Source organism: Macrobrachium rosenbergii, chromosome 10 (genome assembly GCF_040412425.1).
Source record: "Macrobrachium rosenbergii isolate ZJJX-2024 chromosome 10, ASM4041242v1, whole genome shotgun sequence".
NCBI lineage: Eukaryota > Metazoa > Arthropoda > Malacostraca > Decapoda > Palaemonidae > Macrobrachium > Macrobrachium rosenbergii.
In genome coordinates this window covers 25,677,835-25,693,412 of record NC_089750.1, presented here as the reverse complement: position 1 = coordinate 25,693,412, position 15,578 = coordinate 25,677,835, and the positions used below count along the sequence as shown (strand labels likewise).

The 15,578-nt window shown below is 36.7% G+C and overlaps 1 protein-coding gene across 17 annotated transcripts in view; it reads left to right on the top strand.

Moving 5' to 3' along the window:
* wake (wide awake) overlaps positions 1–13,753 on the top strand; it is a 1,231,097-nt gene extending 1,217,344 nt beyond the window's left edge. For all 17 annotated transcript variants that reach the window (XM_067110041.1, XM_067110037.1, XM_067110036.1 and 14 more), the window contains 2 exons: positions 8–242; positions 7,406–13,753. In XM_067110041.1, the coding sequence (XP_066966142.1) occupies positions 8–242; positions 7,406–9,323 (2,153 nt within the window). In that variant the 3' untranslated portion in view covers positions 9,324–13,753. The remainder of the gene's footprint in view (positions 1–7; positions 243–7,405) is intronic.
* Positions 13,754–15,578: the final 1,825 nt, after the last annotated feature.

Sequence of the window (15,578 nt, the reverse complement as noted above, 5' to 3'; positions counted from 1 at the left end):
ATTTCAGGGCAAGGAACCACTCCAACTGAGCCTCCAAGCACATTAGCAGGTGACCTGTTGCTTACTTCCTTACAAGAATACATTTTGTATGACCAAGTGAGCCGTGTTCCATTGCGACGTGGGCTGTACTTGGGTTACCTGAAGCTGAAAAGTTCAGTGGATGTTCTCCAGGTGTTGGTACCTGAAAAAACACCCAATGTGTTCCCTCATGTTAAAATTAGGGACAATCCACATGTTTCCAGGTAAGGCTAAATTACTGATGTCTGGAGTCTGACTTAACAAACAAACTTTTCTATAAGTTTTATACCCATGGATAATTTCTTTTAATCTTATCTTTATTAGGTGCTGAAGCTGGAAACAGTTAAAAATGCAACCGTACTTATTAAAATGTGTTTGTTCTGTGTCTAAATTTTGAATATAGGTCTCCTCATGTCTGTATCAGAGTAAATGCATTCATTGACTACACTATATTCTGGAAAATTATACATATTTTTGGAATATTTTACAATTTACTGTATAGGGTATTAAATGAGATTTATAGTACTGTACTTGGATTACTTGAAGTTGTTGAAGCCTGTTCAATATTGTATAAGGTGCAACTGTGTTCCTGCATGTTTCATGTTCTAGAGTTGGAATGTGCTCGTTCTTTTAGAATACAAGAAAAAAAATATCAGCTCAGTTTTATAAACTTTTTCTCATCACCTCTCCTCTTCTTTGTCCTATACTTTTTCCTGCCTGAACTTCCCCAGGTCTAGGTCACCATCTATCTCCTTTCTCCACCTGGGCCTTTACAGGTCTTTGACCTGCTATTTCCATATCTATTGCTTTTGTGACTTAACTCTTCCTCATCCCTTCTTATCACATATACAAACCATCTCAGTCTTTGAAATATCAGTCTTTTTTTCCAGCCTCTTGATACTACATCATTCCTTTCATGTGTAATTAAATTTTCCTACTAATACTCCAGCTACAAATCTTAATAAGATTTGCTTACCTCTATTTTTAGAATACCAAAAAGTTTTTAAAATATAAAACCAAAGTACAACTATAATCAAATGAATTATGTAAATTCCTGTTGTGAAGCTATAATTTTAAAAGTGTGTGTTCCTTTAAAAATATAGTCTATTGCCTTTTATACAGGAGTATCCTTCAGCATGAGCTGGAGCGGCCATTGAACCTGATAACAAGGTCGTTCACTGGTGGAGTTTTGGGGGGAGTGAGGGAATACCCCTCATTCACCAAAGTCACCACACTTTTTCTTTGGCAACTGAGAACATTAGAGGTGCTGTATTCGCTCTCTTCCCATTGCTTGGTTGTTGAATTTGGGTAGTTTGCTATTTAACTTTGCTATTTGTTAATTATTTTGCTTGCTTTGTTCTTGTTTTTTGTACAAAAGTAGAGAGAAGTCATGACCTTTGCCATGGCAAGGGGCTCGGGCATCCTTGTGAACTTTTATGTTTCCTGTAACAGTATTGTGCCATCTATGGGGGGAAAGGCTTGTACTCCTGCTTTTCCCTGTAAGGAGTGTGTTGGTTGGTCTTTCCTGCAGTCGGAGAAGATGGGGGAATATCCCCAGTGACACCCTGCAAATCCTTCTGGTTTTTTCTTTCTCCCTCTTGCTTGCTAGCAGTGCTACCTATCATAGAGATAGCACTTGGGCAGAGAAGTAGTTTGGCCATGCCCACTTCCCGAGAATAATGTAGCTGTGCACCATGAACAGCTGTCTTACCCTCCAGTTCATCTGATTTTGATGTTCCCAGCGCTAAGAGAAGATGATGCCCTGGAGTACCTGCAAAATTCTGACCTACACTTTACTCTGGTAGTATCTTTCACAGTGTTTCTGGACAAGCTGGCAGAGGAGGAGGAGGAGGAGGAGCAGCAGCTTTGTTTTGTACTTTCTTCTCCTGGAGTGTCTGCTGCTGCTGTGTCTGTGGCTGCCCAGCTTCCTTGACTACTGATAAAGAAGGAGATTCTCCTCTAGTAGTTGTCCAGCCAATGATACATCCTCTGTTTAGTACTTCATCTTCAGCTCTGGCCTCTACCTTCCCTTCAGTGTTGAAAACTGGCAAAACTCAGAAGAGGTAAGGGAAGACCCTCTTGGTGTTCTTCTTTGTCATCATCTTCCTCCTTGTCCCTGATCTCTCTTCCACATGTACCAAGAAGAAGAGTAAAGGGAAATCTGATGTCTTGCACAAGTGCAGGTGGAGACACATGTGCACCCTACCTTCTCAAGGATAAGCAAGGGCTCACAGTCATTGGTGAGTGATCTTTCTGCCTCAGGGAAGATATGTGCTGCTTAGATGAGAGCTCTGCCCCTGCCTCATCCAAACATGAGTTTTTGCGCTCACAGACTTACACCTGGATTAGTCAGAATTTGGTGCATGTGGTTGTTCAGGACAACCCCTTTTGTACCTCCTAGGACACACTTAAAGTGGTATGTGCAACCAGTTCATACTGTGTGTGTGGTTGGGGGTGCATAAGGGAGAGTTGGCACCATCTTGTACATATTGAGCACTCACTTGAGGAAGAAGTCTTTGTTGATCTCTTCCACCTCTTGTGTGTGTAGTCTGCCATATGGGTAGGAGATGCATGGGAATTGCAGTGCATGTGCTCGCCCTCCTGTACTGTCTACTAGCCTGGGGGCTGCCGAGTATAAGGGTAGTGGTAGGCAGAGTCTAGAGCCAAACATCATTTAGAGAGCAACTTTGCTAGATCTTGTGTAGTTTCTTCAGTGAGAAGCTCATCATGTTCATCATGAGATAGAGGGCAAGTAAGAGAGCAAAAAGCTTGGGCATTGTCGCTTTTGCCTAAAAGGGATGTAGCTCATTCGTCAGGGGATCTGATGGGCCTTGATGATCCCACTCTTCCTGAACCCTTGCAGGTCAAGTCAGAGCAGCATTTCTAGATTATTGCACTCTTACATGTGTTAATAGTTTCAAGGAGTTTCTCACCTGCTGACAGTCTTTTCTGTAAGGCTTTCCTGAAAGGACACTGCCAAACTTTGGGAAAATCTTACAACAGAAATGGTTGCCTCTCTCTTCTTCTGGTAGGTTTCTCATGAGAGTAGCCTTTCACTGAGGAACAGCTCCAAAAGTAGCATAGAGGCAGTGGTTGAGTTGAGAAGATTGGATACCTGAGATACTCTGATCAACTGTGGGGTGCCTTTCAAACCTGGTTCAGATGCAGTGAACACTTTTAAGTCTGGGATCACAAAGAAGCCTATTCTTCTGAAACCCAGACAAGGAACCTAATCTTCTCCCTTGAAAAAAGATGAGGAGTCTTTTCAGGCCTAGCTGTGGCTAGGAAGGAAAGGAAGGGAAAGGAAGATGGGGATCATTCAGGATGGCAGTAACAGGGAGTGGAACCTTTGGTAGTATTGGTCCTTTAGGATGGATACAGGATTCCGTTCAAGGACTGTTGTCCTCCCCTCTTGCAAGCCCCAATGCTGTTCCAACCATACCCTTCAGATTCAAAGAAGTGTCCGGCACTGTCAGCAGAGGTCGAAGCTGTGGAAGAGAAAGGCACCATGAAAGTTGTTGAATGCCAGTCTCCAGGTTTTTACACTCTCTTTCTTGTGGAGAAGGCAACTGGGGATAGGAGACTGGTGACTGATCTCTTCCCATCGAGCAAAGTACAGTATATGTTAGACACATTTCAAGAGGATACAGCACATAAAGTGGTTCATGTTTTTAATAGATTTGAAGGATGTGCTTCCTGATACTTATTTGGAAATGTACCTGTTTTGTCTGTAGTCTGTAGCAGACATAGCCTCTCATCTTTTGCCACGAGCTGGGGATTGTGGTCAATTGGGAGAAGTTGGATCTCATACCCAAGCGGCAGGTAAGGTACAGTATCTGGAAATGCTCATAGATTCAGCAGTGGTGAGAGCCTTCCCATTGGACTAGTAAATCAGTATCTTTGTTGCAAAGAACTGCTTACCTTTACTACAGGGGAAGATACGTTTCATAATTTAAATCATTATTTCGAGAAACCTCTTTAGTGAGCAAGCTCAAATAGGTTACGGTGAAGTTCCTGGCCTGGTAGGAACACACAGCTTAGGTTTGGCAGGAGGGTCTTGGTCATGTGTCATCCTTGGAGGAGCTTGTCTCTCATGGGTAAAGCCTGCTACACACTTCACTGGTAACTGAAACTCCATTGGCCACTCATTAAAATCCTCAACTCGTTCACTTGAGTTGACATATTAAGGAGGGTCTAATATGGTGAATGGATGACAGGAATCTCTTATTGGGAGCTTCATTAATCTTCCCTCCTCCAGAGATTCTTTACTTATCAGATGCATTGAAGGGCAAAGGACACACTTCATTTGCACATCAGTGCTCTGGAAATATAAGTAGAATGGCTAGCACTGCAAGCATTTCAGGAGCAGTTGATAAGGACACTCAGTAGTGTTGTTGAGCAACACCACCACTGTAGTGGCCCATCAACAAAGGGGAGATGGTGTTTTGGACCCTGTGCCAGTTGGCTTTGCAGATGCTCAAGTGGGTAGTTCACCAGGTCGTCTAGTTATCAGCCAGATACATTCCTGGCAGATCAAATGAGTCATCAGGGTCAGGTGGTAGGTATGGAGTAGTCAACCCTTGAGTAGCAGAAAGACCGTTTGAGTTAAGTGGCTCTCTCATGCTTGATCTGCTTGTGATCAGGTTGAACATAAATCTCCCAGTCTTCAATTTTTCAGTCCCAGACCCTTGGGCAATGATGGAGGATGCCTTCCAACATCCATGGGACATCCTGAATGTACATGCTTTTTCCTCCTTTTAGCCTTTTCTACAGGGTACTGAACAAGAGTATTCATCACCCCCCCCCCTCTCAGAAAATTTGTGGTGCCTCATTGGCTGCAAGGTGAGTGGTACTGCAATCTGATGATGACCTGGCTGAGACATCAACCTTCCTGTGTCAGCCAGACATTCTCAGGTACCAACAGGCAGTTTACTACCTTCACTTTCATGTGTGGAGGTTATCCAGCATACTTTGCAAGAGAGGTATCTGGGTATGTCTGTTGTTCCTCTGCAAACACATCCCAAGGAAGTTTGGCCATTTTCTTTGTGTGTCACACAGTATTCTACCTTCATTGACATAAGCTCATCCAAGTTTTGGCAGTGAAGGGCTACAATGCAGTCTTGTTGCACATATTCAAACTGAAGGGAATGGATCTCTCTACTTCATGGAAATATCCATGCTAATGAGAAGTTTTGAACAGTCTTGTCCTGCTTGGGAACTTTCGGCCCAAGAGTTGGATGCCTCACTCTTTCTCTGAAGCCTTACCAAGTTCCCTTTGAACCTCTGTCACCAGCCTTGGACAGAGATCTCACACTCATGACTGTACAGTATTTATTTATTTTTGGCCCCAAATATGACTGAATCTTTATTTCAATATCCAACAAACTGTTGTATGTTGTGAAAGAAATAAGAGATTATAAATTATTTTACTTATTTAATTAACCAATTACATGTAAATATTTAAAGAATGGTAAGGAGTATTTATGAGGGAATAAAAACTGTTTGCCTGGAAAGAGCAACTAAAGTGAAAGTGTTCACTTGAAAGCTGAATGGCAGGCAATACAGTAACAGCTTTAACTCATTAATTTTGGGAGTAGAATAAGAATTGATGTACAGTACTTTATAATAATAATAATACAAAACAGATTTTAAAAGCACAGTCTATATTTCCTAAGTATATAAACCACAGCCTTTTATAACGGGAGATACCCTTCACCCCGAACCTGCATTGTATGACACTTGAAGAAAAAATGGCTTGTGTTGGTAGGTGAGTCACTGGTATTGCCCAGCTCACTCCCCTTTACTATCAATTAACTACTTTGGTATCAAGTTCTACGACCATCCCAGCTTGTGCTGAAGGATATCTTTTATTGTAAAAAGCAATGGTCTGTATTTCTCTAGGAACACAAAAATACTAATCAAGGCTGTAAGTGGAACCATCCTGCATAGAGGAATTGGTGTAAAGACAGTTTTCATTCTCCTTAGCTAAGCCTTATTATGGAAATGATGCTGCTGTTACAAAGAGGACTAAGCAAAAAATTCCAGGTCTTGTGACCACTTTATTGGCCAGTCAAGCAATTAGAGTTTATGAATTTGGCAAGTACATTATCAAGAAAAACAAACCTAAATAGAAATCCCATCATGAGTAGGCAAGAAAACTGAAAAATTTCTGCAAAAGTAATTCAAAAGCAAAATGAGACAGAGAGATGAATTCACTATTCAAGACAAAAGAAAGATTATTAATGCTGGTAAGGATGGTGTCTGAGACTGTTCAGCTTCATGATGCTAGAACAGCATTGTTTGGCATCTATGGCATGATGCTGCTTGTGAAAATAATGACACATAATATGGCTTAATCCTGAAAATTTGTGATTTTGTGCAGATGTCATAAGAATGTTTTACAATGTCTCATACTTGTTGCTTTTTAAGATCCTTCAGATACTGTACTATAGAAGTTACTAATTTCAGGTCGACTGGTTTTGATCATTTTTCATTCCACGACATCCGAAAGGTGGAATTACCTGCCTTCCTCCATATTAACTAAATCATTTCACCTTTCTCTTTCAAGAGAAAATTTTTTAATATTTTTTCTTGCAAGATAAAATTTTTTTCTGGCAGCAGTACCCATCTCAGGCTTTTTACCAGCAAATATACCTTCCAGATAAATGAAAAACTGACATGATATACCAATTTTTTTATGTATGGGTTTGGCTTTGTAGAGCTGATACAATTAATTATATAAATTAACACAAAAAGATTGTTTCAATTTGGTTTGTGTGTGGACTCCACTTCATAAAGGTGATACAATTTATTATGTGAATTTACACGCAAGATTAATTTGTTGGCTTCCTCCCTGTTTATATTCATATTCACAACATTTGCACAGAGCATGTTCCAGATTTCAAAGATGTTATAAGCAGTTTTGGTTTTGTGCACAATGCATAAGATGATTTTCATGTGGGTTGTGACTCAATACAGTAGTGTAAAAATTTCTGCTCACAATTGTAAGTGCTATGTACTAATCTTGACTTATGGTGAGGGATCTGTTCCAATTGTTCTACGTTATCAGCGCTTGAATGGCGCCGTAACTTGATCTTGCATCAAGTTACAGCGCTGTAACCCGTTAATTTGATGCCTATTCCTGCTGTTAGCACCATCAACAGCACTATAAAACACTGAAAAGGCGCCGTAAGATCAAATCGCCGTAAGTCGGTGGCGCCATAAGTTGAGGACATACTGTATAAACTAAATTTAATCATGGTTAAAAAAATCAAATTAAAGGCTACTTGTTCATGACTGGAATCCTAATTTTTTAATAAAAGTTGGTAGGTATAACTCTCAATAGGTAAAATATATATATGAAAACTAACTTCAAAATATATTTCAGAGAGGAATGGGAATGGCTGCAGAGCTTGGAATCTGCCACTGGTGATCGTTGGCACAGTGGCTGTGAAGTGGATGCTGAGGAAATAGAGAGAGAGATTGCCTCTCTCCCACATGCCCCTTCCCCTGCTCAAATTGTATGGCATTCTCAAGTGGGACAAGCAGCTCATCAGCTACTAAATCAGCTTGAAGTGGAGGAAAAAGCAAAGCTACAGCACAGGCTGTATTGCAAGGAGGTTTTAGAATTAAGTCCAGATGTAGCTTTTCTTCTTGTTATGCCTCCTGTTGATGCTGTATGTTCTGCACCAGGTCAGGAAGATGCTCTTTTAACTCAACCCTCACTAACAACTATGCCTCTCCAAGTATTTGAAATGATACATATGGGCACTTACCAAAGAGAATTAATTGGAAGGTATGCACGCCTCTCTTACATATTGGAAATGGATACATTAATGGCTCAACATGCAAGTAGAGAGGCCTTCAGCCAAGAGGAGATAAGTTATACACGTGATCGCCTTTGGCAGCTCCAGAGTTTTCAAGAGCAACTAGATGTCATTTGGCGTGGGCTTCGGTGGGTTATGGATGCAATTACATATGCTCGTGATAAAGCAGCATCTGGTGCCATACTAGCAACTTTGTTAACTTGTCCACTACCATCCATTACTCTTCAGCAGCCTGTACAACATTCTCCTTCTCACATACCTGTGACTTCTTCTTCATCATCACATGACACTCATAGTTCTAGTGAGTCCCTCCAACATGGTGCAGATAGTAAAAGGTTAAGGAAGGATGATGTGAGTTATACTGCTAAGAAGTCGGAGATGCCAAGAATGTTGAAGTCCAAAACTTCTGAAAACATTAGAGCTGCTGTCAAGTGTGAACCCAGATTCCATAAATCGAAAACTGCAGAGTGTTTACTAAGTGGCAGTGGCTATGCTCAGAGTTGTGGTAAATCATATAATTCCCTAAATGAATGTTTGTTAAGTGGTGAAGAACAAAATGAAAATGTTCCACTACTGACATGGACAACAGAAAAAATGGATTACAGTGGGGAAAGAAAGATGTACAGTCGGGACCTTCCTACTTCTAGAAGTGAAAATCACTTGCAGCGTTGTGTAGATACAGAGTATCCCCCTAGAAAGGCCAGTGCACCAGCATTTTTTGATACTCACGAGGGGTGCTTGAAGTCCAAGTGTTGTAATAGTGACCCAAGAATAAACCAGAGCTCGTCGTCCTTAGAGTCCGTAGAACAAGCGAATAAAACAAAACACACAGACGTTGAATATGAAGAGACCATTGCTAGTAGTAAATCCCCTACAAGTAGTTGTTTTGACCTTCACCAGCGTTATAGTGGTAGTAATTTGAATGTTGATATTCAAAGGGCAGGAAGTAGTCTTAGTCATGACTCTGAAGCTTCTTTTTCTAGTATGAATGCAAGTTTAAGGTCATTATCATCCAATGAAAATGAAAATGACACTTTAAGTTTAATGAGTGGTCGAAGTGAAACAAGTGAAGCGCGGAGCACAGAAGGTGAAGAGTTACTAGAGGGAGCTGTGCGTAGTGAAGAACCTGCAATTATTCAAGTTTATGCAGCATATGAGACAGGGTTGGCCTCTGGTACCTCAGTAAAACTCCAGATAACACCTAGAACAACAGCTAGAGAAGTGATAGACTTAGTGGTAAAACAGCTGAATATGGCTGTTGTTTTAAAAGGCAAAGGTGGTCCAACTTATGGAAATGATAGGTTAAGAGACTTTGTTTTAGTGGCTGTGATTGGTATACGAGAAAGGTGTTTGAGAGATGATTTCAGGCCACTTCAGTTACAAAATCCATGGATAAGAGGTAAACTGTACGTACGACTCAGACATGATGTGCTAGCTGCCCTGGAGCAGAGCAATTCAAGACACTCTGCATACTTGTAAAATTCTGATTCACTGTACATTCCACTACATAAAACATTGCCATTCTAATCTGTTTAACTTATTTATTTAAATAAAAAGAAAGTGTCTATTATCTCTAGATCAGTCTTTATTCTTAGCCTTGAACAAATTCAAATTAGTGCTGTATCTAGATACAAAGGTGTTATTATAGACTATTAGTTAAATATGATAGATGTTCGGTGCAATTTGTTTTTCAACTGCAAATGTTTTCCTTACATTTACACCATATGTTTGCCCTATCTTACTTTTAACCCTGCTGGTCCTGCTTCAAGAACCTCAGATGTCTGTGACTGGTTCAATTATTGGGGTTTAATATTGTATTTAGTTTTGCAATTAATTATGCATGGTAATTTTTGCCTGATACATATTTTAATGAAATTAAGTTGGTAACAATGCAGTATTTAAGTTTGCTTGCTCTATTAAAAATTAACATACTGTATTGAAATCTACTGAGGTATTTTTTATCAATATTTTGTAACTTAGGTAAGCTACCTAAAATTTAAATCCCTTGAAAATTTAAAATTTCTTCTCCATTAGAAAAAAGTGGCACTGACAAAATTCAGGAAGTCTTCAATACTGTATTAGAAAAACTTAGCAATGATACAGGGCCTTCAGTAAATGTATATGAATTCCTGGACATCAATCTGCCAAAAAAGTGTGGCACAGGGGCAATTTCTTTATAATAATGGTCAAATTTTTCTTCTAACTAAAATGTGAAATTACCATTGAACTGTTAACATCAAATTAAATGTACTATTTCAGTAATGGTGGTTAGTAACTTTCAACATATTTAATGCACAAAAAATTACAGCATCTTACAAAGTTCTGATGATCACTGTGCAAGACAGAGAATTCAAAATCTATCCAGTATTTGAGACAATGTATTCTGTAAAGTATTAAAACACAATATTTGTATCTAAAAATATGTGAAATTTGGATACTGGAAAAATATTAATGGTAACATTGGTTAGGTTTTTTTTCCCAATGTTACCACTACAGTACTCCCTATACTTAGAATGAAAATGTTTATTCACAACAATTCCATGTGATCCCATCTGAGACTTTAGTATTGTGATCAGTAATATCATTTCATACAAGAAGTGGTTGAAATAACCAGTTTCTATTTCAGATAACATGGGAAGTGATAAATATACAGTACATGTCACTTAATGCTTAAGTTTAATTGAAAAGGTCTAGCCAGGATTTACAATGAACTAACAAATTGTAAGTAATGGTATATGTAAATTTTGCATTACTGCCCATAGCATAAATTACCAGCACAAACAGTTTATATTTATGGGATGAAAAAATTACAATATTTTCCTGTCTGTGTTTAAAAACCATTGTTATTGCACACTGTAACCATATTCTGGAAATTAATGCAAATTCAGCTTATTTAAAAATTTCTTTAAATATTCTATTCCTTTTAGTAAAATTTTGTTGAGCTGTAAAACAAAATTAACAAAACTTCAGTGAAGCTAAAAATCACAGACATGACAGATGCTAAAGGGAAATGCAGCACTTCAGACCAGAAAAATATAACAATCATTAACATAATAATTTCTTATCTTGCTGTCATTATCTCTAAATCTATGCAATTTATTGGCAATTACATAAACCATTATTAATAAATAAGAGCTCTGTGATTTGTAAAACTTTTGAAAATTTTAATGTGTTCATTGGTAACATTCCCAGAATTTCCAAAAATTAATGATTAGCTTTCATAAATATAATTTATCTTATTTACTGCCACTTTTTTTCTGTTTACTATTTTTGGTGTAGCTATTCATGTAAAAGAATACTTAATGAATAGAAGCAGGATTCCCAAAGAAAACAAACTACTATATGGGTACAATTACTTACAGGAATGTCACACTTTGTAGTACAGTAAGAACAAATACTGTATTACTGAGACAAACCTTCATTTCATATTTAATATTTGTTCATCAAATACTTGGTAATAGTTCTTCTTGTACCCCAAATTATGCTGATCTCAAGAGAATGAGAATTAGTCTCTAGTCCTTTACAAGATGAGAGACTAAGTTTTATATTTTTGTGATGAAAATTTTAAATTTAAATATTTGGCAGTGTCCTTGAGCAATTAATTACCAGCGAGTTTGTTCTTTCATTCTAAGACCAAGATAAGAGTACTGTATATAATTTTCAAAACTACTCAAAAATAATAAAGTCTATTTTAAATTTGAATAATGAAAAATTTAAAAACAGTTTTTATATAAAGAACATTCTATAGCATGAAAATAACCTAACACATTTATTAAACAACTTACATAAAAAAAAAAACAAAGGAATCAGACACTGCAAGCAAAGAAAATACTAACCAAGCAAAATTTCATAAGTACATTTGAGAAAAAAGTGAAGGGCAAATGATTCAGGTACTACAGCTGGTTATGGTGAACATGTACTTTTTTTATAAATCTTCCCAACATACAATTATTATAATAAATGTTAAAAATTTTGAAGATACATGTATGTCTCAAGAAAACCTATTTTGGACAGTGGGTATAATAGGTTTATTTTCTTCACTGTTTATTTTTTTCACTGTTATTAACCTTGGGTCCATTTGTAGTCTTTATCCATTTAATTACTGAAGAGTTTGCAAAAACTGCTTGTTCAAGTGTAACTTAATTTGCTAGTTGATCACTTTTAGCATGTTATCTTTATACTTTATAAAAGTATACTTAAGAGTATCTGTCTTTGTCATCAGTTTGTGAGCCAAGACTGCGAGGACAATGTGTACCAGTAACAAAGCTTTATACATCTCAATGTGAAAGTGAAAAAATTTATATCATATGCATAGTTTTTGTTTTGTATTTAAAATATGCAGTATTAAAAACAAGAAAAATCTCCATCAAATTCTGTCATCTTTTGTTTTGTTCACCAGTAACATTAATGAACCAAACTATTAAAATATCAAATATAGTACTATATATAAGTACTGTAGTTACAAAAATCAGTCGGTGAGCACACTTCATTTTTTTCAAGAGAAGGAATTTCATATTTAGAATATGTGTAGTTACTTTGTTGATTTAAAAAAATTCCCAACAGTCCATGTGCTACTGTTTTTTTCTTAATTCTTATTTTTACTATTTGATAAAACTTAAAAAACTAATACCTGTACTAAATTTTTAACCTAGAGCATTTACCATAATTACTTCTTTTCTGGCCATTATTCATTTTACGGAGAAGATTTTCTCTAGCAAAACTGAAATATTTCAGTAAAACTTTTACATTTCTACATGCAAATATAAAAATTATAATTCAGTAGTCACTCACAGGAAACAAAGTAACAACCTGAAACAAGCAGTAAATAGTATACCATGCGCTTTCATATCAGTTGTTTGTTTAGATGACATAATATATTGTCAGACAATATGAAAAATCTTCAAATAGAGTTTATCAAATTAAAATATTGAAGACTTGAGAAACAGATGGTAGTGATTGGGAAAGATACAATAACATCAGCTTAATAGCAAAAATGTACATTGAGCACAAACTTCTGTACTGTAATTGTAAAATTCCCAAATTTCTGGGAACTGGTTAAAACAAACAATTTTTCTTTGCATAAATTTAACTACAAATTCATTGAGACATGATGGGTGTCACTGTTGTCTACCATAAAGAGAAAAGTCTGAGGTACAGGTCAGCAGGTTTAGATCTTAAGACTTATATCATTGCAAACATGTTTTATATTTTCATACTGAAGATGTGATAATGTGATTCCCCTGGAGTTGGTGATAATTTCATTTTATATAATTCTCAGAGGAATATATGGCACTTCACTTTTGGAGGTGATCTCATTAAAACTTGAGGAAATTAATGTAAATTTTTGTAAAGACATAAGTATATACTGTATATGAATATTTCAGTGGACTATTATATATCAATTGTGATTATTGGACAGATATTCCTGAATCGTATGCTGAGTATCCCATTTGATATTTATATTTTCCCCACACCATAGTTATGTTTGTCTAGTCTACATAAATTCCATTAAGTGATTATATGGATTAAGACTTGAGAGCTTGTTAACAATGTCTTGAATTAACTTTTGGACAGGAAAATTTCAATACTATTGTACAGTATTTATACCTTCAGTAAATGTAGTGGGCTAAAGTTCCCATTAAAATGTGAAATCAGTTTTCTTCCAATAATCACTACTACATTTTCTATATATAAACATGAGGACCAAAGTCTAGTTTCAAGGCTCATCTTAATTTTGGCTTATGTTATAGTTACACTGAAATTATGTCAGAGACAAACAAAAGTGCTGTTATTTCATTGCAATGTTGTGTAAATTATACATATGTACCTTGTATATGGAAATCTAAATTATGTAAATATCAAATAGTACAAGTATATTTGATGTTAAAATAAAATAATTTATCTGAAAATGTTCTCTCATTGATCTACACAGGCGATGCCATATTTACTTTCCCCAGCAAGTAAGTTCCACTAATAGTAAACTAATAAATAAAAAAAAAAACACTTATCATTTTCTAAAATATTTTACAGGCAGCTGTCTAGAAAGTATATTTTCTTATATCTTAGGTGTCCCAATAAAATTAACAAAAAGTAAACTACAGGCAGTCCCTGGGTTACAACGGGCTCGGCTTACGATGTTCCGAGCTTACAATGCTCTTCAAATATATTCATATAAGACTATTTCCCGGGTTACAATGCATGTTTTAGGGTTACGACGCCGATCTGATGGAAGAAATATGGCTACAAGACAGCAGAATGGTCAAAATTTAGATGTTTTTTTATGAAAAACTCAATAAAAATGCAGGTTACATCGTTTTCAAGACACCCAAAGGGTTAAAAGTAAGTTTTCTTATGATTTTTGTCGATATTTCGGGTTACAACGATTTTCAGCTTAAAACGCAAACCAACGCGTTGGAATGGAACCCTGTCATAAACCGGGGACTGCCTGTACTATACTACAGTAACAAAATCATAAGATTAAAATTTATACATGGGTAAAATGAAAACTTAAAAACTTTTTAGCCTAAGTGACATGCTTACCAGAATCTTGCTGTCCAGTACTTTTAAGTATTACTTCTTTGTGCAACTGGGGGGGTTCTTCCAGCTTCACAATTAGATCCTTGTACTTCATTTTCTTTATTTTCTAGATCGCTTTTATCTTGCTCCATGTCCACTCTTACCCCCTCTTTTCACTATCCTAAGCACTGAATGGCTGAAAGTGTCCCAGTGTAGGCTGGAGAGCCTAATTTTCTTAAATCAGTCAACATATTAGCTAGCAAAATTTACCTTTATAAGCTGCACTGTATACCCCCTGACATAATCCTACGAAAAACATGAAGGATGCAAGACTACAGCAACATAACATTTAGTAAAGAGAGAAAGCAACTCATGGTAACAGATGATCACACACGGAAAACCAACACTGTTAAAAAGATTGTGCATTCATGATGGCCTCCACTTTTAAGTAATAAGTGGTTACTGTCTTTTTTTTAATCTTCTCCCTTCCTCGTCACAAGCAACTAAAAGAAACCTTGACAGCTTTGAATAATGGTCATAAAATAACATATGCAGCATACTAGATGGAAACCTATTTTGCAGGATCTCTTTACCCAAGCTGGACTTTTTACTTTTAAATGTATCCCTTTTGTCTCTTCCTACTTATCTGTCCTTACTCTTAAATTTATCCCTTTTGTCTCTTCCTACTTATCTGTCCAAGTAATTTAACTTTACCTTGCTACAACTTTTAGAACTCACTATCGGCAAACATCTTGGGTGACCCTATGAAAGTCTATGGTAAATGTGAACCAACAGTCCCTTAAACAACTGCTTACTGATTACAGTAGTTTGGAATCTTAATTTCAACAATAAGGGAGACTGGGTATTCTCTGAATTTACCTGAACTCCTAAACTAATCAGCCAGCCATGCTGGGTATCTATTAAATCTGTCAAGTGCATCACAAGTAACCAATTGCCATTTGATGCAAAAACAAGCTCCATACTGAATATGAAACCATGAAAATTCCAAAGTTGAGATAATTTTTTAACAAATTAGGCTCTTACCTCACTTTGTATACTTAATAGCAGATAATCTGTATATTAACTGCTTCAACTAGTAAAGTAGCCAATGGAGATGAGTGACACTTCCCATACTAAGAAGTGGTTAAGTGACAGTCAGTCACTCTACCAAGAGGCTTAAATTACTGAAATTGATGAATGTTTGTTGAGAAACCTATA